The sequence below is a fragment of the Salvelinus sp. IW2-2015 genome, linkage group LG4q.1:29, assembly GCF_002910315.2.
Source record: "Salvelinus sp. IW2-2015 linkage group LG4q.1:29, ASM291031v2, whole genome shotgun sequence".
Taxonomy (NCBI): Eukaryota; Metazoa; Chordata; class Actinopteri; order Salmoniformes; family Salmonidae; genus Salvelinus; species Salvelinus sp. IW2-2015.
The window spans coordinates 11,711,613-11,734,012 of NC_036842.1; the positions used below are offsets into that span (position 1 = coordinate 11,711,613).

General features: G+C 48.6%; 2 protein-coding genes across 2 annotated transcripts in view; both read right to left on the bottom strand.

Annotated features, from left to right (window-relative positions):
* Nucleotides 1-2,939, bottom strand: part of LOC111961442 (WD repeat-containing protein 70-like) — an 88,022-nt gene extending 85,083 nt beyond the window's left edge. Inside the window, 6 exon segments of the mRNA XM_023983710.2 lie at nucleotides 292-351; nucleotides 1,173-1,383; nucleotides 1,548-1,641; nucleotides 1,719-1,802; nucleotides 1,921-1,974; nucleotides 2,817-2,939. Of these exon segments, the coding sequence (XP_023839478.1) occupies nucleotides 292-351; nucleotides 1,173-1,383; nucleotides 1,548-1,641; nucleotides 1,719-1,802; nucleotides 1,921-1,974; nucleotides 2,817-2,841 (528 nt within the window). The 5' untranslated portion in view covers nucleotides 2,842-2,939.
* Nucleotides 2,940-3,136: 197 nt separating this feature from the next.
* cplane1 (ciliogenesis and planar polarity effector 1) overlaps nucleotides 3,137-22,400 on the bottom strand; it is a 31,705-nt gene continuing 12,441 nt past the window's right edge. Inside the window, 27 exon segments of the mRNA XM_070441415.1 lie at nucleotides 3,137-4,023; nucleotides 7,893-7,997; nucleotides 8,180-8,346; nucleotides 8,468-8,644; nucleotides 9,109-9,164; nucleotides 9,249-9,429; nucleotides 9,536-9,667; nucleotides 9,814-9,847; nucleotides 10,284-10,343; nucleotides 10,788-10,982; nucleotides 11,510-11,612; nucleotides 11,742-11,977; nucleotides 12,072-12,300; nucleotides 12,439-14,055; nucleotides 14,157-14,385; nucleotides 14,525-14,602; nucleotides 14,919-14,977; nucleotides 15,081-15,333; nucleotides 15,407-15,561; nucleotides 17,218-18,211; nucleotides 18,385-18,721; nucleotides 18,959-19,070; nucleotides 19,208-19,360; nucleotides 19,512-19,657; nucleotides 20,594-20,606; nucleotides 21,780-21,808; nucleotides 22,330-22,400. The exon segment at nucleotides 22,330-22,400 is cut by the window's right edge and continues 200 nt beyond it. Of these exon segments, the coding sequence (XP_070297516.1) occupies nucleotides 3,731-4,023; nucleotides 7,893-7,997; nucleotides 8,180-8,346; nucleotides 8,468-8,644; nucleotides 9,109-9,164; nucleotides 9,249-9,429; nucleotides 9,536-9,667; nucleotides 9,814-9,847; nucleotides 10,284-10,343; nucleotides 10,788-10,982; nucleotides 11,510-11,612; nucleotides 11,742-11,977; nucleotides 12,072-12,300; nucleotides 12,439-14,055; nucleotides 14,157-14,385; nucleotides 14,525-14,602; nucleotides 14,919-14,977; nucleotides 15,081-15,333; nucleotides 15,407-15,561; nucleotides 17,218-18,211; nucleotides 18,385-18,721; nucleotides 18,959-19,070; nucleotides 19,208-19,360; nucleotides 19,512-19,657; nucleotides 20,594-20,606; nucleotides 21,780-21,808; nucleotides 22,330-22,400 (6,214 nt within the window). The 3' untranslated portion in view covers nucleotides 3,137-3,730.

Consider the following 22,400-nt stretch of genomic DNA (forward strand, 5'->3'; position numbering starts at 1 on the left):
TTTGRTGCTTATGTTTGCTGCACCTTGCAGGTTGATATGCATCTGATGCATATGCTAAAGGAGAGGCCCGGCAACGTTCTTTAGCGGGTACTGATAGACTGAAAGGCCAGGCAGTTCTATTGTTAATGAGTCCTAGGAGGGAAATATGCAAATTAATGGGTGCTTTAAACGGGCTCATGAGTGCAATGAGTAACAATGAGCAGTTTGGAATCCACTTTGGAAAGGTTATATAACACTGCAGTTAATAAACATAGAGGGGTGTTATAGAGAGGAAAGTTGGAAAATGCTTACTGTTTTGGTGCCATGCTGCAGAGTAATCTCATGAGTGTCTGGAATCTTCTTCACTGGACTCTGAGAGAGAGAGAGAGAGAGGGACAGGAAGTTGCCTGTCATACATGTGTGGATGAAGGTGGAGTGGGCTGCTTGGCACTCTGTCATACACAATATTTCAGCTTTAAATGGGCTGTGTGATATGCTACAGGTTGGTTTTCTCCCACAGCAGGGTCCACTAGCTACACCTACACCCAATGGGAGGGCTGCGTTTGGCTTGAGGGCCGTGTTATTACCAGAGGCCGACATGTCACAGGCCACCATCCATCACATAGCCCCACGGCGGCCTCAAATCACACCTGCTCTGAGAACGCTGGGTGTCTGGCCTATATCACTCATAACATACACACAGCAAAGAGACTTTTACTACTCAGAGAGAGAGAAAGAGAGAGAGATGAGGGAGAACACTTTTTTAAGGAGAAAACCATCTGGCCAAGTGTCTTTGGGCGGTGCATTTCGGTGGCCTACATACTTTAAAATGATGGCTTTTTGTTATGGTTTATCAGGAGGTGGTGTGAGAAAGCCAACTCTTTCTTTCCCAAGCAGTACACCAAGATTGCACTGGGTCGACTCACAATACATTATTGTGTAAAAGGGAATGATAAAGCAAGTCTCATGAAATGCTAAGAGTGTACTGGCCTCCAGTGGTATAACATAGTAAGAACACACCATGTAAATAAATATTTGGCTTCAGGACTGTAAAAATTGTTTGTTGCAGACAGAAATGTATGTACTTATGTAAAGGTTTAGCAACAGTATGGGAGCAGATGTTTTTAGCCTCAAGCAAATCTACTGTAAAATGTTTAGTTGTTTCCTTGTGTCATAAGTTGAAACAGACTTACATCATCTTCATCATCCTGCATATCATCATCATCGTCGTCGTCGTCTTCATCGTCAGCTGTGCTTCCTCTGTACCCTGGTGGTAGTGGTGGCCCCACTAAGTCCTCATCATCCTCCTGACCAGTCAGTTGTTTGGGCACTGGGGGGCCAATAAGTTCTGAGTCAGAGTCTGAGTCACTGCTGCCGCTGCCACTACTGCTCTCCTCCTTCTTCCTGTTGGGTAGTATGTAATAGAGACCCATGAGTTTCAATAATCTAGCCAATCCCGCATACTGGTAATAACACTCAATTTGAAATGACCCTCCCACACAGTTAATTTAACTCAGAGCATATGAAAGTCATTGGTCAGTTAGGATGGATGGGATTGTTTGTGTTACCTGGGTGCAGGGGCAGGGGCTCTGTCTCTCTGTTTGGAGCTTGATGCCTTGGCTGTATGGGAGCTCTCCCCAATKTCCTCTTTCTGCCTCTCCTCTGGAGACACAGCTGAGGTTAGACACTTAAAACACACACAGACTGAGTTAAAGGGCACGTAGCTATTTGCCACTAACCTAATACTTGTTGACTCCTCTCGATTGCTGTTCTTCGGGTCTGCTCAAAGATGGCATCCAGGTCAAAGGTGCGAGCTTTCTTTCCTGGAGTGAAGAGCGGAACGCTGGTATGAAAATGCTGTACTCTCCTATTAAAATACATTTCTGGTGAATATGTTGTTGACGTCAGGTTGATATGAAGGCCAATGGAAGTAACACTTACCAAAGCCAGAGAATCCCATGATAGAGGCCATATCTCCATCACTCTGCTCAGACGCTAAAAAAGACAAGAAAAGGATTCAATCACACTAGCTGSTTCATTCATTCACTACTTTCTCTCAACATGAAATCACTACCATTGCCAATACGTAATGTCACCATTGTCACACCAAGAACTAACCAAAAATCAGACAGACTGTATACATCATTTACTGATAGACTGACTACACTCCAGAGTGGCTATTGTATTTCACAAGCTAGCTCACATATGCACTCACCCACGCCCACACATATGTACATATTATGCACAAACATACGACACGATTTCTATTGCAAAAAATATTGCACAATTTAAACACTTTGCTCACCATATCCCCCATCGCACATACAACTATTGTACTTGTTTGAGTGCCTTTGTATTATATTTTCTTTCCCATTGAATTTTTATTTGATCTTTATTGCTTTAAAAAAAATATTATACTGTTGTCGCATTGTTGAGGTGAAACTGCAAGTAAGCGTGTCATTGTACTGTGTCTGTGTACATGTGTATCCTATGCATATGACACATACATTTGACTAACGTTACCTAGCGCATTACAAACTGCACGAGGACACAAACTTCTGTTGGGTTGAGCTACTTTGCAGTTGGACCCGTTTAATTAAGAAAACATTTCGGAGTGCATTGTTCATTGAAAGAATAGTCGTAGCCAGAGATGATGTAGTAGCTAACGTCAGCTAACTAGCTACCAAACAAGCTAGCTAGCAGCAAAAAGAGGATGATTTCTCTCACATTCGTTATATTGAATAATCATGCTTGCTGCGAACATTGTCCACKGCAACCATTTATTCGGTTAATTATAAAATTGACCCCCCAAAAACAGCTAATAACGTAACATTTACCGTTGTCCGTTTTGTTAGGATCCATGTTTTTTAGTTTTTTTTAAGTTTACTTGAACTGTGACCCGGAAGCTGCTTCAATATTTCAACAAAAGCGCCAATACTGCTAAATAGTGGTCATTTCTAGCTATTGATAATATTGTCACTTCCAGTCATTGACCATTTGTGCAGATTCTGTATCTTACAAAAAAAAGAGMCACTCTTACCCTTTCTAGTACTATCAAAGTCTTTATAAAAATAGTTCAAAAAAATGTTGAGCTATGCCACAAAGCAAAGACTACATTCAAACTCTATTTCATTTTTTTCCTGAGTGGAAAACAACATGTTTTTTATTTTACCTTTATTTAACTAGGCAGATCAGTTAAGAACAAATTCTTATTATTTTCAATGACGGCCTAGGAACAGTGGGTTAACTGCCTTGTTCAGGAGCAGAACGACAGATTTTTACCTTGTCAGCTCAGGCTTCGATCGTGCAACCTTTCGGTTACTAGTCCAACGCTCTAATCACTAGGCTACCTGCCGCCCACATCAGCTGGTTATATATGTTCACACAAAAATAAATAAATATGCAGGTATTTAAAACCCAAAACAAAAATGTCATATACACACACTGGATCTCCAAAAATAGACATGACAAACTCATACAATACAAAGATATGGCATGAGTACCAATATGATGATGCTGATTCTCTGGTACAAGCTGGTACCAAGAGGATGCATGACAAGACACACAGTACTGACTGCCCTCCAAATGCTCCCGTGAACAGTTGAAACGCTTTCAAGTAATATCACAGCGTATAGGCACATCAATGGTTTTAATGTTGTGTTGTGATCCTTCCCTTGTGACCCTGTGCTCCTCTTGTCCCTCAAGATAGTCATCCTCGTTCCTGCATGCCGATGGGGATGCTCGAAGTCAATCAGATGGCCCCTTCCGAGGCCACAATGCTTTCAATGGCAGCCCAGTCCAGTTTGCTGAGGATGCTGCCAGTGCTCTCTGACAGGGTATCCAGTCTGTCCAGCCCTGTTCCCCCAGCTCTAGCCACCACACCACCCTGGCCGTCTGAGTTCTCCAGCCCCAGCAACCTGCAGATCTCTGGAGGGGGGTTCCATGGGCTCACCACCTCCTCCTCCCTCTCTTCAGTCTCTCTCTGCTCCCTTGTTCCTCCACCTCTCCGTCCAGGTGACGACTGGATCACTTCTCTTCTCCACTCTACAGGGCGAAACAGGGTATAACTTTAATCTATATTACCTAAACACAGGGTTGGGTAGGTTACTTTCTAAATGTAATCCGTTACAGTTACCTGTCCAAMAATTGTAATCAGTAACAACTTTTGGACTACCTAAACTCAGTAACGTAATCTGATTACATTCAGTTACTTTTAGATGACTTCCCTTTAAGAGGCATTAGAAGAAGACAAAAATGTATGTTACCAATTGAACGACAACTATTGCAGGATAAATCAATGTTAAAGTTTACATAGCTGGCGATATATGGATGTAAAACTTTACTTTAGGGGTTGGTTATGTAGGCTTCTTCTAAACCATCGCTTTCTACTACATATAATACAATTAAATKATATCTTTACATTAAAAACCAGTCTATCAGAATTCCAGTCATTCCAATAAATGTTATACCTCTTGATCTTCAAGAATAGGACTTAGAAATATGGATAGATTAGCCAAATTGTTTTACCTGAGCATAACCCCAAAAYGAWGGACTTATTAGCCAGCCATACTGTGTTGTTTATGATTTTGTTGTCATGGAGGACTGATTGGGGTCATTGAGTCGAGTTGAAAAATAAATGCTGCKCTCATGGAATGGCATGCTTTGAGCACTACTGAAAAGTGCTATTTACATGTGAAAAAATGAATGCCATATGATGCATTTGCTATAGGSCTATTGTTTACCTTTTTGTTGGTGACACTTTGATRTCTTGATAATATCAAATCAAACTTTGCCACATGCGCTGAATACAACAAGTGTAGACTTTACCGTGAAATGCTTACTTACAAGCCCTTAACCAACAGTGCAGTTCAAGAAGAATAAAATATTTGCCAAGTAGGTTAAAATAAAAAGTAACACAATAACAATAACAAGGTTATATACAGGGGGAACCGGTACCGAGTCAGTGTGCAGGGGTACAGGCTAGTTGAGGTAATCTGTACATGTAGGTGGGGGCGAAGTGACTATGCATAGGTAACAAACAAACAAGTAGCAGCAGTGTATAAGAGGGGATGGGGAGTCAATGTAAATTGTCCAGTGGCGATTTTTATGAATTGGTCAGCATTCTAATGGCTTGGTGGTAGAAGCTGTTGAGGAGCCTTTCAGTCCTAGACTTGGTGCTTCGGTACCGCTTGCCGTGCTGTAGCAGAGAAAACAGCTGTTTAAATGGCAAATCCACAGATTGAACAATAACAAAAACTGTCGCTCCGCCTCTGTTTTGGTAAAAAGCTGAGGGATGGGCTTGGAGAAATGTAACCACTCTCAGATTAATAGACAGCGCTATGGATACAAGGACTGACCGTCCATGACATCAAAATTATTGTTTTAACCATGTTATGAGGCTATACAAACATTGGAAAAACACACGCTTATATTGTGCGTTCTCATGGAGTGTGACAGTTGAACTAAGCTCATGAGGCATTTATAAGTTATATTCTTCAAGAATCAATGGATATACAGTACCAGTCAAAATGTGGGATACACCTGCTCTTTCCAGGGGTTTTATTTTTTTACTATTTTCTACATTGTAGAATAGTGAAGACATCAAAAYTATGAAATAACACATGTGGAATCATGTTGTAAACAAAAAAAGTATTAAACAAATAACAGATTCTTCAAAGTAGCCACCCTTTGCCTTGATGACAGCTTTGCACACTCTTGGCATTCTCTCAACCAGCTTCATGAGGTAGTCACCTGGAATGCATTTAAATTAACAGGTGTGCCATGTTAAAAGTTAATTTGTGGAATTTCTTTCCTTCTTAATGCGTTTGAGGCAATCAGTTGTGTTGTGACAAGGTAGGGTTGGTTTACAGAAGATAGCCATATTTGCTAAAAGAACAAGTGCATATTATGGCAAGAACAGCTCAAATAAGCAAAGAGAAATGACAGTCCATCATTACTTTAAGACATGAAGGTCAGTCAATGAGGAAGATTTCAAGAACTTTCTTCAAGTGCAGTCGCAAAAACCATTAAGCGTTATGATGAAACTGGCTCTCATGAGGACTGCCACAGGAAAGGAAGACGCAGAGTTACCTCTGCTGCAGAGGATAAGTTCATTGGAGTTACCAGCCTCAGAAATTGCAGCCCAAATAAATGCTTCAGAGTTTAAGTAACAGACATATCTCAACATCAACTGTTCTGAGGAGACTTGCTGCAAAGAAACCACTATAGGACTTGGGCCAAGAAACACAAGCAATTGAAATCTGTCCTTTGGTCTAATGATTTTTGGTTCCAACCACCTTGTCTTTGTGAGATGCAGAGTAGGTGAACGGATGATCTCCGCATGTGTGGTTCCCACCGTGAAGCATGGAGGAGGTGGTGTGATGGTGCTTTGCTGGTGACACTGATTTATTTAGAATTCAAGGCACACTTAACCAGCATGGCTACCATAGCATTCTGCAGCGATACGCCATCCCATCTGGTTTGCGCTTAGGACTCTCATTTGYTTTTTTAACAGGAAAATGACCCAACACACCWCCAGGCTGTGTAAGAGCTATTTGACCAAGAAGGAGAGTGATGGAGTGCTGCATCAGATGACCYGTCYTCCACAATCACCCGACYTCAACCCAATTAAGATGGTTTGGGATGAGTTGGACCGCAGAGTGAAGGAMAAGSAGCCAACAAGTGCTCAGCATATGTGGGAACTCCTTCAAGACTGTTGGAAAAGCATTCCAGTTGAAGCTGATTGAGAGAATGCCAAGAGTGTGCAAAGCTGTCATCAAGGCAAAGGGTAGCTACTTTGAATAATCTGAAATATAAAAAACACTATTTGTTTAACACTTTTTTTGTTACTACATGATTCCACATGTGTATTTCATGTTTTGATRTATTCACTATTATTCGRAAATGTAGAAAATAGTAAAAATAATGAAAATCCCTTGAATGAGTGGGCGTGTCCAAACCTTTGACTGGTACTGACTGACTGACTGTGTGTGTATGTATGACATTTATAAATCCAAAAATGGATGTAGCAACTACAGATTACCCCTTTAAGTCTATCATAAGTGTGCTAGTTTGAGCATGTGTCCATTAGGCCTATGGATTTTTTTTTTATCAGCATGAATTAGATTGAACAATAAAAGCCCCACTTTTATTCCATAGACTGGGATCCACACTATGCAGCTGTTGCAAGAGCACATTTTTCACTGGCTGTTCACTGTTTTCAAAAACAATGATTGATAGGCAGCTTAAACTTCTTGAATTCAACCATTATTGGGTTCAAATAGACATTTAGATTTGTGAACAGCCATCCACAACAACCACAATCCGTAAGGAGCAGATAGCTAAATGAAAGAGCAGCAGTGTGATTCACATCAATGCGCTATGTAGATATCAATAATAAGTGATATCCGTATCGCCGTAGACTACACCACTGCTGTCATCCTTACCTCCAAGTGTTTATTCAAGTTGGATAATCTTTGGATGCCGACAGCAGTTGCACCATTGGAAAACATATCTTGGACTGTAGCCTACAAAAGCTTATTCCTGCTCTTTTACCGCGATCCATCAAATACATTTGGTGTGTCATCATAGTGGTGCTGACTTGTGGTCAGATTCGCTCAGGTGGAACACACTTAAACTTTCACTTTTTTCAATGCTGATTTGAATGTCATCGAGTAAACAGAGAAATGTTGATGATTTTTGTTCTCTCTCAAACATCCTTTCTGAATTTAAAAGTAATCATCTAGTTTTTCAAAAGTATCTGTAGTCTGCTTACAATATTTTGGCTGGTAACGGATTACAGTTACCGTGTTTTTGTAATCCCTTACATGTAACGGATTACATGTAATCCGTTACTCCCCAACCCTGCCTAAACATGGCTACTAAGATTACTCWACAGCTTGGCAGTGTCTCACCTTGCTGGCTGGGTGTCTTAGGCCCAGTCCCAGTCCTRCCCCTCAGGTCTGTGATCATACCCCGCCGGGTCACCTGGGAGAGGCGGTCCCCTGGCAGAAAACTCGCTAACGCCCAGGAAACAGACACACTGGTCAGTCACTGCATCTGGCAACATTCTACCCAAACATTCTAAATGCTATGGATCCCAGGTCATCACATATTAATACATTCTGTTACCGTAAGCCCCTAGATATTTTTAGAACACCGAAATCAAAAGAGATTGTTAGTGGATGGTAGAAGCCTTAACCTGGTCTGTGCAGTCCCAATCTGGAAGTCAGTGTCTCCTGCCCCCCTGACGACGCAGGCCGTCTTTCTGAACGTGGTGTCACCCCTGGAGAGGAGAGGGAGCGGGCTCTCCCAGTCTGGGGTTTGGTACTTGTCCTCCTCCTCCCCCCAACAGACAGACTACGACCTCTGGGACGTCACAGAACGACAAGGTTCATCCTCTATCCCTCTCATTACAGTTTTAGACACATTTGTTGAAATCAAATTGTTCTTAAAAWCCACCCAGATGTGAATACCCTACGAGGTGTACCTGGGGCTGCTGCGGGTGCTGCCGACAGTCTGAGCTGTAAGGGGTCGTGTGGAGGTGGCGGGTAGGTTCAGGGTGCGGTTGGCGTTATTGGGCAGGGTCAGTGGGGTGGTGAGGAGGTCTGTGATCAGACTACAGGCATCGCGGGCCCGCTGATTGTGGTGCTCCAGCAGAACCGTYCTAACGGTCCAAATACACAACATATCAACACACATACACGCTTCTAATACTTGGAACACTTGCATGTACACTACCGTGTAGGCCAGTTTTATTGCTTCTTTAAATCAGGTCAACAGTTTTCAGCTGTGCTAACAGAATTGCAAAAGGGTTTTCTAATGATCAATTAGCCTTTTAAAATGATCAACTTGGATTAGCTAACACAACGTGCCATTGGAACACAGGAGTGATGGTTGCTGATAATGGGCCACTGTACGCCTATGTAGATATTACATTTTTTTTTTTTTAAATCTGCCGTTTCCAGCTACAATTGTCGTTAATAACAATCTGTTCAATTTGATGTTATTTTAAATGAAGGAGAAAAAAAAGTGTTTTTCTTTCAAAAACAAGGACATTTCTAAGTGACCCCAAACTTTTGAACGGTAGTGTATCTATCTGTATGTCTGTATCTGTGTTCGTGCTCATACTTGTCTTTCTCTTCCTTGATTTTCTTATTGATGTTTATATCTTTGGACGTTGGTTTCTGTGAAGAGAAATGGTGTCTGAATGAAGGCACTGAAAAACTAATCTGTACACAGAATGTAAATGCGAGTCAGAAGCCTCTCACCAGTGTGACTGGGGCCGAGAAGGGTTTGCGTTCCCTCTCCCTCTTCTCCTCCCTCTGTCTGCGGTACTCAACCAGTTTCTCCCTCTGTTTCCTTCTCATCCAAACCCTCAGCTCTCGCCTCTCCTCCTCTGCTCGCATGCCCCTCTGTCCCGCCCTGCCGCTCTGTTGCTGGTCCAGCCTGCTGTCAATCACAAACACATCACTGCTGAGAGCCAGTAAAAAGTGCTCGAGATGGTGACAATCAGAGGAGGAGTAGTTTTAGAGCTGTTCACCGTGAAGGTTCCTACCTGTTGAGGCGGGCAGCTTGGGTGTGCGACAGTCCCAGTGCCGTGGGGGAGATGCCTCCCTCCCTCACCAACTCCGCCAAGATGTCTGCCACATCACTCAGCCCACTGAGACCCAGAGTCTCCTCTGCCCATCTGAGGAAGACAGGAAAGGCAGGAGGAAAATAATAAACCACAATCACATCTACATCTATGGAATAATGTTCACACAGAGGGTAACCAACAGTGATCATTTAACATGTTCCTAAATAGATTACCGATATCAGTTTTCACATACTTACTTCCCAGGTGCTCCATCCATAGTGTCTGTCAAATCTGCAAGAGGAACACAATCAACATACAGCTTACTAAGTAGGATGATACAGATCTGAATGCTGCTGCAAGGGGCTGAGTTGTGCAGCCGTCCAATGTCTCTTCCAAGTATGTCGACCTGAAACACAAACTAGCACAAACCAGAGACATGCAAGTACCAGGTGTACCATTACAAGGTGAGCGTGCCTGTATGTGGGATGTAGCAGCTTTTGAATTTCTTTATTTTTCCTTTATTTTACTAGGCAAGTCAGTTAAGAACAAATTCTTATTTTCAATAAYGGCCTAGGAACAGTGGGTTAACTGCCTTGTTCAGGGGCAGAACGACAGGTGTCCACTCGCAGTCTCTATCGGTTACAGCACAAGTGCGTWTGCAGAGTTAGGTAACAGCAGTGAGTCCCAGCCAGGTGTGTGTGACAGTGTGTGTTGACACGGCTCTCACCTTGACCCATGTCCCACACACGCTGCTCTGGTTCTGGTCTGACGGGAGACAACCACAGGCCTGCAACCACAGACAAGACAGAGATGCCATTCAACCACAGACTGATCCCCCAGTTGATATACTGTAGACCTCAGGTCAGACAGCCTGGTTAGAGGCACAAAGCAGGGATGTGTGGTGCTCGGGTAGACAGACACTAAAGTTACAGCTGTGGTGAGCCAGTAACAGGAGTATTAGATGGTAGCCTGGTAACTGGAAACGGCACAACAGACCACTACCACCTGCCGAACCACTAGGGACTCATAAGAACTACAATCACACTAACACCATCATGGCTCATCATTATCTACTAGGGAGATATTTCCATTGGATCCAATGGCCAATAATATATCAACAATGCCATGACAAGGTAAGCTAATAGCGATCTGTTGACACATGTTATGAATTGTTTTATGAGCACAACTATATYCCCACAGTGGGAATGCTTGCTGGAGAGTGCTGCTATACCTGTTGGTGTGGGCTGGTGCAGGGTCGAGGTGCTCTGGAYGGCAGGAGTGTGAGKAGAAAGAGAGAAGGGCTGTTTCACWCCCCAAGGAGCAGAGCTGACTACGACACTATCAGGTCCTTCCTCCTCCTCCTCCTCTTCCTGTCGAAGACCCGCTAGCTCAAGGTCATGGTGCACGGACAGATGTGATCTCCACCCTGCTCAAATGGAGAGGATACACACACATACAGAGTCAGGGGGGGGTATGGCAGAACTGTTGTTGTTGTCTGGTGTCAAGAAGTTTGGTCTGGTGTCAAGAAGTTTGGTCTGGTGTCAAGAAGTTTGGTCTGGTGTCAAGAAGTTTGGTCTGGTGTCAAGCGTTTTAAGCCTGGCGCACGCTTCCACGTCGTAACGGTTAGCGCATATATTATGGCAACATTTGGTTACGTTTTGGAGTACGGCAGTTTTTTWWTTTTTTTTAGGCTGTTTGAGCACACAAGTCGAAGTTCAGTAGCTGAAGTCCACGCCCCTTCTTCTGTGACTGGTCAAAAGTACTACTCCGAGCAGGAGTGGGAACTATGGACGGGGTTCTTCAATGAAACGTGTGTTGACATTCTAAGAGAGACAACTAGTTTCCATGCACATTTTTGAAAGTAGTATGCGAGCAGAGGCGTCCGCGTCGCCTAGCCCGAATTCTGGAGCAAACCTAACCTACGTATGCAGACGCCTTAACTGTGGATCTGACCTTCTGGTGAGGTGGCCAGAGTGACTGTCTTGTTCACTGGTGTTCTTCCCTCCACCCTTTCAGGAGCCATGGCAGGACCCAGAGTCTCAATGGTGCTCACCARCTAAGAGAGGGAATACTTCATTTTACACATACGGACTATCAGCAGACTCACTGACTTGCCAATCATCAGGCCGACAAGTGGACACAGGCAGGATGAGGTGTAGATATGTAAATCCCAAAGCTACGTTACCAGTCTGGTATTGGCAAACTCGCTCTCCATGTGATCTGCAATRTTCTGCAAGGCAGCTAGCTGGGCGTCCATCTCAGACAGACGGGCAGACGCCTGGATCACTGGGGCCCTGGATGGAGCTCCGCGATGGGTCTCCAGGGAGCGGCCTGGGGCTCTCCTCTCCTGCAGCAGACTGCGAGTCACTGGGTCTCCACTGGGCTCAGGGTGGGCAGGTGGAAGGGACGCTACAGAGAAGCCTGGAGGAGACACAGGACATATTACAGACAGAGACAATATACGGAGTACAACGCTGTTGTTTTAGCAGAGTGAATCGATTATATTGACTCAGACCATCTGGCTGAGCTTGGGGTTGGTCGTCCTCTGTGCTGGTGTCTGCAGTGAGTTCCGAAGGGGCTGAGTTGGTGACGGAGGCTGCCAGCAGGTGGAGCTGTGCYGAGGTGGGGGGAGAGGGCTGAGAGGGGTTGACGTTATGATCCCGCACCGCAGGGCGGGGGCACGATGTCAACTCCTGTAGCAGAGCCCCATCCTCCAGATCTATCACATTTATGAACTGACGACCCTGTGCGTCCGGAGAGGCAGGGAGAGAGAGATATAAGACCATTAAGTAGAATTTCATGAAATTCCTGAAACAGTATAGATGATCTGTACCGGTGTACTGAACGTTCCACTCGATTCTGTCATTAAATAGTCCTCTCACCGTGTTTCTCTCTGGTCGTTTCTCCCCCGATGTCTCTGTGTCGTGGACAGGAGGGTCTCTAGGGAACCGCAGATTCAGGAACAATTCAGGAGGGAGAGCAGCAGGTCCAGAAGCAGCAGAAGTGACAGTAGGTTGGGCAGAAATGCCTGTATCTGAGTGAGGAGAAGCTGGGTCTGTGTTGGTACAAGCATCGTGGCTCTCAGGAGGCCTCTTGTGTGTAGAGGCAAAGGCATGGAGCTCAGCTGCAGTAGACAGTGCCCTGTCCACCAATCCCTGACCAGTCAGCACGGAGTCAAAGGTCCCAAGAGGAAAGACATAGCCCTCCCCAAGAACAGGCTCTGCAGGCTCGTCCTCATTGCGCTCTCGCGGGAGTATGATGGAGTCCTCTGGTCTAAATGTGACCTCTGCTTTCTCTCCCTCTCTCTTCAACCTCTCCACTTGTCTCTTCTGCCTCCTGCTGGAGTTGGTGCTGGTGGAGGGTGTTGCTGGGGTAGGGTTCTGTGCCGGTGGGGCCACTCTGAGGAGTTGGAGTCTGGCCTCTGCCCCCCTCTGTCTCCCTGCAGCCCAGCCCATCAGCTCTCCCAGAGGGATGAGACGTGGCACGCGGGCCGGAGGGGTGGCTTCGGGCAGCATCATCCTAGGAGGGTCTGGGTCTCTCTGGAGTAACTGTAGTCTGGGGTTGTGGCCCGTGGCTGCTGGGGTGACAGTCAGGGGTCTGGAGGAGTGTGGGAAGGGTATGAGGGCGAAGGTCGTAGGGGGGCGTGGGTCAGGGTGGAAGCGGAGGAGGGGGAGGCCGTGGACAGGGGGAGGTCTGTGTGATGGGAGGGTAGGAGGGAGGTGAGGGGGCTCAGCCCCTCTGGACCTCTCCACCCTGGTCTCTGGATTCTGGAGCGGGGGCAGTGTGTTCCTGGGGGCCTGGTTGGAGGGATAGTGGGCATACTGTGTCAGATTGAGGTGTGATGGTGGCGCGGTGGACTCTCTCTCTGCCTCCCTCGTTCTCTCCTCTGCCCTCCTCAGAGCGGCTGGGTCATACTGGCTGGGGTTCAGGTGGGGGGGCACAGTAGTGCTGGGTCTCCTCTCAGACGGGGGTCCCCAGGCCTCACGCACAGGGGCCGTGTTACCATGCCGCTGGAGGGACAGCAGGGGAGGGTGCAGCTGAAGGAGCTTCAGTCCTGAGCTGTAGGGAGCAGGAACCTGTGAGCTACCACCAGAGGGCAGTAGCAGAGGGGCACTGCAGGTGGGGTCCACAGTGGTCTGAAGCCCATGAGAGGATGAGATCAACGTCCTGGTCTCCCCCTGGATATCTCTCAACGGCTCAGGGTGGACGGCCAATGGCTGCATTTCGTGGATGGGGGGTTGGTCTGTGGGTCTGTCTCCCCCAGACGGGGGCTCCGAGGCCTGAACCGAGCTCTGGGTCTGGGGCATAGGGGACATGTTGTTCTGGGAGGGGGTCAGATTCAGGTGAGGGAGGAGAGTGTTAGGGTGGGACAGGGGCGCATTGGGGTGTGGATAGGGCACATTGGACTGGGCCGGGAGTGTGTTGTTCTGTGACACTGGGAGGTTGACAAACGACGCTCCGACCACCTGCATCAAACTCATGAAGTTGATCTGCTGCAACTGAAGAGAGAAACACGAAGCAATCATGAAATAGTCCGTGGCTACATACATACATTTATGTATTTTCCTCTGCCTTGTCTGATGTTCATATTTATATCCACCTGGACCAGTCTGAATAGCTCATCCTGCAAGAGCTGTCTGACAGGGTCTGTCTGGGCAGGCAGGGTCTGGATGGGAGCAGAGGCAGGGGTCGTATTGGTGCTCCCCTGGGGCAGCCCGCCGTTAGGGGCAGAGTCTGCTGCCTGAGCCCCAGCCTGAGGCTCTGCCACGGGAAGGTGTTGGAAGCTGGCACGGGGAGGGACGTCTGATACTGAACCCTCACTCGGAGTTCTGAGGAGAAAACAGACCAAGTGAATGTCACAAATGCAGATTTGAAGGGAAGTGAACCAAAGTACCTCTGTAATACTATTATATGGAACTAAAGGAATACAAAGCAATATAGGGTGTGTTTTTGTTTGGGTTCACTTACATATTTCTTGTCACTTCTTCAGTAATATCTGATGGTCTTCTCAGGGAGCCATGAGACAGCAGATTCTCTTCCTCCTCTCTAGAACACACAAACATTCATGTAAACATAAACATTATGTGAAATGACTTTTCCAAAGAGACAAAAACAAGCCCTCTAGTAACTGGCAGCTTTGGTTACAATCCACAGTGTCGGTCACAAGAAATAGAATGAATAGAATCCATTTCTATGGTCTGTCATACCAAACTGTAGCTTCTGTTTACTATCACCACGGTAACAGTAGCCTACCAACTCACCTTGGCCAACCAGCCACGGTTGCCTTTGGCTCTGGTGTCAATTAGTAAATGAGAAAAATAAAAAATTACTTTTCCCTGTGTTTCCCACACCCAGAACTCACTGAGAGCTGACAATGTCCTCTTCCCTCTCTGAGCACCGTAGATCTGCCAGCGTTAATGCCTGAGGAGAAGAAAGGATAGACAAACTTAAGTGACCAGGTGCCAACCCAACACTTCATCTAGAAACATAGAGGAACGGTCATGGTGTGATTGGCAGTGCCCACCTGGCCTGGTGGGCTCTGTGTTGGACGGAGGCTCTTGATGTGGACAGAGATGTTGGGGATGGCGAGAGAGGCTGATGACCTCAAGGCCTCGTCAGCATTGCTGTCCTCTCCTTTTTCAGCAGAAAGGTCAAGCTTGTTGTCTGGGAAGTCTGCCACCCCACTCTCAGGGTTTATTAAGGTCACTCCCACAGGGTCAGAAAGCTGTGAGGTCTCTTGGGATGTCACTCGTTCCACCCCCTCAGTCTGTGACCCACTGTAAAACAGAAATATATTAAGATCCTCTCTGAGCCATAAGAAAATGATAAAACACTCATGCACACACTCACTAGGACAGTTCGCAGTGTTGGGGATCCTGGTCTGGCAGAGTAATGGGTGTGCCAGCTGATGCAGGGTAACCTGTATCCACACTGCTCTCCCTCTCCAGCTTCCAGCCCACCTCAGGCTGCAACACTGGAGCCACTGTCCACTGCCTCTCTGGAACCTGGGGGTGGAGGGGAGAAAGGAGAGWGAGTGTTTACGGGCATATTCAATCACKCCCTATCCCAGTCTGCTGTCCCCACATGCTTCAAGATGGCCAGCATTGTTCCTGTTCCCAAGAAAGCTAGACCCACTTCAATTTGCTTACCGCCCCAATAGATCCAAAGACAATGCAATCGCCATCACTCTGCACACTGCCCTATCCCATCCGGACAAGAGGAACACCTATGCTGTTCATTGACTATAGCTCAGCATTCAACACCATAGTACCCTCCAAGCTCATCATTAAGCTCGAGGCCCTTGGTCTGAACCCCGCCTTGTGCAACTGGGTCCTGGACTTCCTGACGGGCCACCCCCAGGTGGTGAAGGTAGGAAACATCCCCTCCACTCCGCTGATCCTCAACACTGGGGCCCCACAAGGGTGCGTGCTCAGTCCACTCCTGTACTCCCTGTTCACCCATGACTGCGTGGCCTAGCACGCCTCCAACTCAATCATTAAGTTTTCAGACGACACAACAGTAGTAGGCTTGATTACCAACGATGACGAGACAGCCTACAGGGAGGAGGTGAGGGCTCTGTGAGTGTGGTGCCTGGAAAACAACCTCTCACTCAACGTCAACAAAACAAAACAAAGGAGATAATCGTGGACTTCAGGAAACAGTAGATGGTGCACCCTCCTATCAACATCGACGGGACTGCAGTGGAGAAGGTGGACAGCTTCAAGTTCCTTGGCGTACACATCACTGACAAACTGAAATGGACCACCCACACAGACAGTGTGGTGAAGAAGGTGCAACAGAACCTCTTCAACCTCACGAGGCTAAAGAAATTTGTCTTATTACCTAAAACCCTCACAAACTTTTACAGATGCACAATTGAACGCATCCTGTCGGGCTGTATCACCACCTGGTACGGCAACTGCACCGCCTGCAACCGCAAGGCTCTCCAGAGGGTGGTGCGTTCTGCCCAACGCATTACCGGGGACAAACTACCTGCCTTCCAGGACACCTACAGCACCCGATGTCACAGGAAGGCCAAAAAGATCATCAAGGAAAACAACCACCTGAGCTACTGCCTGTTCACCCTGCTATCCCATAAGGCAAGGTCAGTACAGGTGCATCAAAGCTGGGACAGAGAAATAAAAAACAGCTTCTATCTCAAGGCCATCGGACTGTTAAACAGTCATCACTAGCACATTAGAGGCTGCTGCCTATAGGTATAGACTAGGAATCACTGGCCACTTTAAGGAATGGAACACTAGTCACTTAATGTTCACATATCTGGCATTACTCATCTCATATGTATATACTGTATTCTATACTATTCTACAGCATCTTAGTACGTTCCGCTCTGACATCGCTCGTCCATATATGTATATAGTCTTAATTCATTCCAACTTACATTTGTGTGTATATGTTGTGTACTTTATTAGATATTACTGCACTGTCGGAGCTAGAAGCATAAGCATTTCGCTACACCCGCAATAACATCTGCTAATCACGTGTATGTGACCAATAACATTTGATTTGAGATAAGAAAGGAAACCTGTCAGAGAATTCTGGTCTATGCCAAGTCTGGTGGTTCTCATCACTCATGGCACAAGTCCACGCACATCTCTAAATCTGGTTAATAAACAGTTCATAGAACACTATCTACTCACCTGTAAATTTGCGCTGTAGTGGTCCATGCCTAGCAGGGCRGTGGTGTACCTGTGCTCCAACATGCTGAGGGCCGTGAGCACCGCAGGAGCCGAGGCTTTGACCCGAATAACCACCCCACCTCCAGCTACCTCTCCTCCACCCGCCTCCCTCTCCTTCATCCGGCTGGGTTGTCCCAGCAACACCTTCTTATCAGCCCAGCGCACCATCCACTCCAGAAGCCTGCCCAGCCCTGGGAACTGGGCCTCCAGCTTGGGCTCCAGCTCCTGCTGCAGTTCTACAGCCTCCACGGAGCACAGGGGCCCGAACGCCCAGCCCTCCGATGGTTGCTCCCAGGGAACAGAACTCTGACTGGGGCTAGACTTCGAGCCGAGGCGGCTTCTTTGAGGTGTGGGTTCTGGACGTGGGCTGGCTGGCCTGGCCTGCAGACTGAAGCCAAACAACCCCTGCTCCCTGCCGGTCCTGAGCCCAGGAAGRGACAGGACACTGACAGACATGCTGGGTCTGGGTGTAGGGGGCTCACTGTGGAGAAACGAAGGGGTGGTAAGGAGTACTGGTTTGTAGCAGTGTCCTGCTCTGAACACGGGGRCGTCACTGCCCCCCTGCCTCCTGGTCGCTTGGCGCCCATCTCTCTGGCGACGGCGGAGGGTGGTGAGGACATCGAAGGTGAGGGAGTGCAGCTCTCGCTCTCTCAGCTGGCTACAGAAGCCCTTCAGCAGGGGAGGGTCACTGCCTGCGTCTGGGTCAGGGCCGTCCTTCTCCAACACGTAGCTGAGGAAGAGCTCCAGGAAACGCAGGTACTCCTCATCCTCCAGCTCAAACTCCCAGGTCCCCACCACGGGCAGGGTCAGAGAGGGGCTGTCCTCCCCCACAGCAGGGTCCTGGGCTGGGCCYGTGCAGCTCTGGTCTTCCTCCTGGATGCTCCCACCCTCAACTACTTCTACTTGACTTCCAGGCTTGTCTGCTCGGTCCTGCACCCTCACTCTCTTGCTGATGCTGAAAACAAAAATTGTTTACACCACAAATTCCGCYAAAGAGAAACTTTTGTACAATCAACTTGCCTGACGTTGCCACAATGGCCATAAAAGTACAAGGTTTAAAAGTAATGATTGGTTTCTTAACAAATATTTCTGACAGATACAAATTTCATCAAGAAAGCCTGAGTCTACCTGTGAGGAGGCCTGCTGTGCAGGTCAGGAGAGAGAGCCACGGAGTTCTCGGCCGTGTCTCCATCGCTGTACACCAGGGGGCGCCCACAGTCCGTCAGGGTGCTGTTACTCAGACTGGCCCCCAGGGAGAATCTCTCTAGCAGGGCTACAGCCCCCTGCCCTCCTCCCCTCCTGTCCTGCTCCTCCTCCCTCTCCCATAGGTAGAGCTCCAGGGGAGCCAGGTGCCTGGCCAGACGCTTCAGGTCCTTCCTCCTCTGTCTGAGCCGCTCCTGCACCAGAATCATCATCACCTCCTCTCCCTCCTCCTCATCYCTCTTGTTACCGTTCTGTCCTGAGGCTAGAAGAGAGAAAGAGAAGGTCAAGGAGCGAATGAAGATTAGTAAGAAACATTAGCATTACCTTACGCCAAGATAGTGGGTTTGATTCCCGGGACCATCCGGACGTAAAATGTATGAACGCATGACTAAATCAGATTTGATAAGTGYCTGCTAAATGACATATATTATATTTTACTCTCTTTACSTTCTGCTGGGCAGAAAGGTGAAGAGCAGTGACATTAGTAGATAGTAGTGACCTGGGACAGTGCAGTGCCTCAGTCTCCGCAGGAGKGAGTTGTACTTCTCTCTCAGAGGGACCCTGACTGACTCCTCCTCCTCAGGGAAGGCCTGCACCAGAGTCTCTGCCACCTGGAGGAAGACACCAGCCTGGGGTAAGAGACGTGATTCCACTCTACTTTATACCTCTCCTGTGTGGGACAGGAGAGAAAACACAATGAACCGAATAGGAATGCCTGTGAATGAGGTGACGGCCGGCTCAGGTTTACCAGGGTTACAGGGGGTAGTTCAGAGACCAAGCTGAGGAGGGTGTCCTGGATGATCTCCTCAGCATTGAGGAATCGGGAGAAGGGAAGGAAACGACAGGCCCAGTGGAGAGCCTCCTCGCAGGCTGCGGTCACCTCGCTGTCATCTGCTGGGACCTACAGGATGAAATACACACAAAAACAGGTTGTTAACAGATCATTGATTATAGAGGATCACACACACACACACACACCCACACTCACACACACACTCACAGGCTGAAGAAGATACACCAAGCAACACAGGAAAAAGGCCTTTGTGTGGTACCTGGGGATCTCTCCCATGGTTCCTTGCAGCCTGATACTTCCTGCAAGACATTGAGAGCTGGTCTCTGACATTCAGCATCCAACACAGGCCACACAGCTCCCTGAAGCAGACTAAGTTTCTCCTACACAAGGCCACTGCAACCGCGTCTACCTGTTCTTACCTGACCTGTCTCAGCCCATTCCCCCCGGATGCTTATCCTGTTCTTACGCCCCCTGTAGTGCCAGCCCATCTTCGCCACCTGCTATTCCTGATTTTACCCCCTGTCTCCAGCCCATCTTCCCCGCCTGGCGTATCCTGTTCTTACCTGCCTTCTCCAGCCTCTCCCCGCCTGTCTGATCCCTGTTTTTACCCCGGGCTGTTCTCCAGCCCTCTTCCCCCCCTGCTATCCGTGTTCTTACCCCTGTCTCCACCTCTTCCCCCCCTGCTATCCTGTTCTTACCCGTTCCAGTCCTCTTGCCCCTCTTCCGTTTTCCCCCTAGCTCCTCTTCCCCCCTGCTATCCTTTTTACACGTCTCCTTTCCCCAGCCTCTGTCTCCTTCCCAGTTCCTCTTCCCCCCTGCTATCCTGTTTTTACCCCTGTCTCCCGTCCTCTATCCCCCCTGCTATCCTGTTTTTACCCCCTGGTCTCCAGCCGATCTTCCCCCCTGTGCTATTCTGTTCTTACCCCCTGTCTCCAGCCTCTCGTATCTTTTGCCCCTCCCCCTTTCCCCTAATCGCTGTTCTTACCCTGTCTCCAGTCCTCTTCCCGCCCCTGCTATCCTGTTTTACCCCTGTCTCCAGCCCTCTTCCCCCGCCGTGCCTTTCATCCGGCTGTTTTTTACCCCTGTCTCCAGCCCTGCTTCCCCCCTGCTATCCTGTTTTTACCCCTGTCTCCAGCCATCTTCCCCCGCCCTGCTATCCTGTTTTTTACCCCTGTCTCCAGTCCTCTTCCCCCTGCTATCCTGTTTTTACCCCTGTCTCCAGCAAGTTTTCCCCCCTGCTATCCTGGTTTTTATCCCCTGTCTCCAGCCATCTTCCCCCCCTCTCTAATCACTGTTCTTACCCCCTGTCTCCAGTCTTCCCCCCTGCTATCCTGTTCTTACCCCTGTCTCCGTCCTCTTCCCCCCCTGCTATCTGTTTTTACCCCTGTCTCCAGCTCTTCCCCCCTGCTATCCTGTTCTACCTGTCTCCAGCTCTTCCCCCTGCTATCCTGTTTTTAACCCTGTCTCCAGCCTCTTCCCCCTGCTATCCCTGTTTTTACCCCTGTCTCCAGCCCCTCTTCCCCCCTGCTATCCTGTTTTCTTACGCATCCTTGTCTCCAGCCATTCTTCCCCCCCTGCTATCCTGTTTTTACCCCTGTCTCCAGCCATCCTCTTCCCCCTCTCCTATCTTTCTCTTACCCCTGTCTCAGTCCCTCTTCCCCCCTGCTATCCTGTTTCTTACCCCATGTCTCACAGTCCCTCTTCCCCCCTGCTATCCTGTTTTACCCCTGTCTCCAGCCTCTTTCCCCCCCTGCTATCCTGTTTTTACCCCTGTCTCTCAGCCCTCTTCCCCCTGCTATCCTGTTCTTACCCCTGTCTCCAGTCCTCTTCCCCCCTGCTATCCTGTTTACCCCTGTCTCCAGTCCTCTTCCCCCCGCTATCCTGTTTGTTACCCCCTGTCTCCAGCCCTCTTCCCCCCTGCTATCCTGTTTACCCCTGTCTCCAGCCATCTTCCCCCCTGCTATATCCTGTTTTATACCCCTCGTCTCCCAGCCTGCTTCCCCCATGCTATCCCTTGTCTTTACCCCTGTCTCCAGCCCTTCTTCCCCCCTGCCTATCCTGTTTTTACCCCTGTCTCCAGCCCTCTTCCCCCTGCTATTCCTGTTTTTACCCCTGTCTCCAGCCCTCTCCCCCCTGCTATCCTGTTTTTACCCCTGTCTCCAGCCATCTTCCCCGCCTGCTATCCTTGTTTACCCCTGCCCCTCCAGCCTCTTCCCCCCTGCCTATCCTGTCTTTTACCCCTGTCTGCCAGCCCTCTTCCCCCCTGCTAATCCTGTTCTTACCCTGCCTTCTGTTCTTACCTTTTTCCACGCTAGCCGCCTATCTTCCCCCCCTGCTATCCTGTTTTACCCCTGTCTCCAGCGCAGTCTTCCGCCCCCTCCTATCCTGTCTCTTACACCCTGTCTCCAGCCCTCTTCCCCCCTCGCTATCCTGTTCTTACCCCGTCTCCAGCCATCTTCCCCCCTGCTATCCTGTTCTTACCCCTGTCTCCAGCCATCTTCCCCCCTGCTATTCACTGTTCTTCAACCCCTGCTCCTCCGAGCCCTCTTTCCCCTGCTCATCCTGTTCTTTACCGCCTGTCTCCAGCCCATCTTCCCCCCTGCTATCCTGTTCTTACCCCGTGTCTCCAGCCTCTTCCCCCCCTGCTATCGCTGTTCTTACCCCTTGTCCATGCCGTTCAGTCTTCCCCCACTGCTATCCTGTTTCTTAAACCCTGTCTCCAGCCTCTCTCCCCCACTGCTATCCCTGTTTTACCCCTGTCTCCAGCCCTCTCCCCCTGTATCCCCCCGCTGCTGATCCTGTTTTACCCCTGTCTCCAGAGCCCCTCTTCCCCCCTGCTATCCTGTTTTTACCCGCTGTCTCACAGCCCTCTTCCCCCCTGCTATCCTGTTTTACCCGCTCTCTCCACGCCTCTTCCCCCTGCTATCCTGTTTTACCCCTGTGTCTCCAGCCCTCTTCCCGCCCCTGCTATCCTGTTTTTACCCCTGTCTCCAGCCCTCTTCCCCCCATCGCTATCCTGTGTTTTTACCCCTGTCTCCAGCCCATCTGTCCCCCCCCTGGCCTCCATCTCTTTTTACCCCGCTGTCGTGCCAGTCCCTTGCCCCCCTGCTAATCCTGTTTTTACCGCTGCTCTCCAAGCCAATTCTCC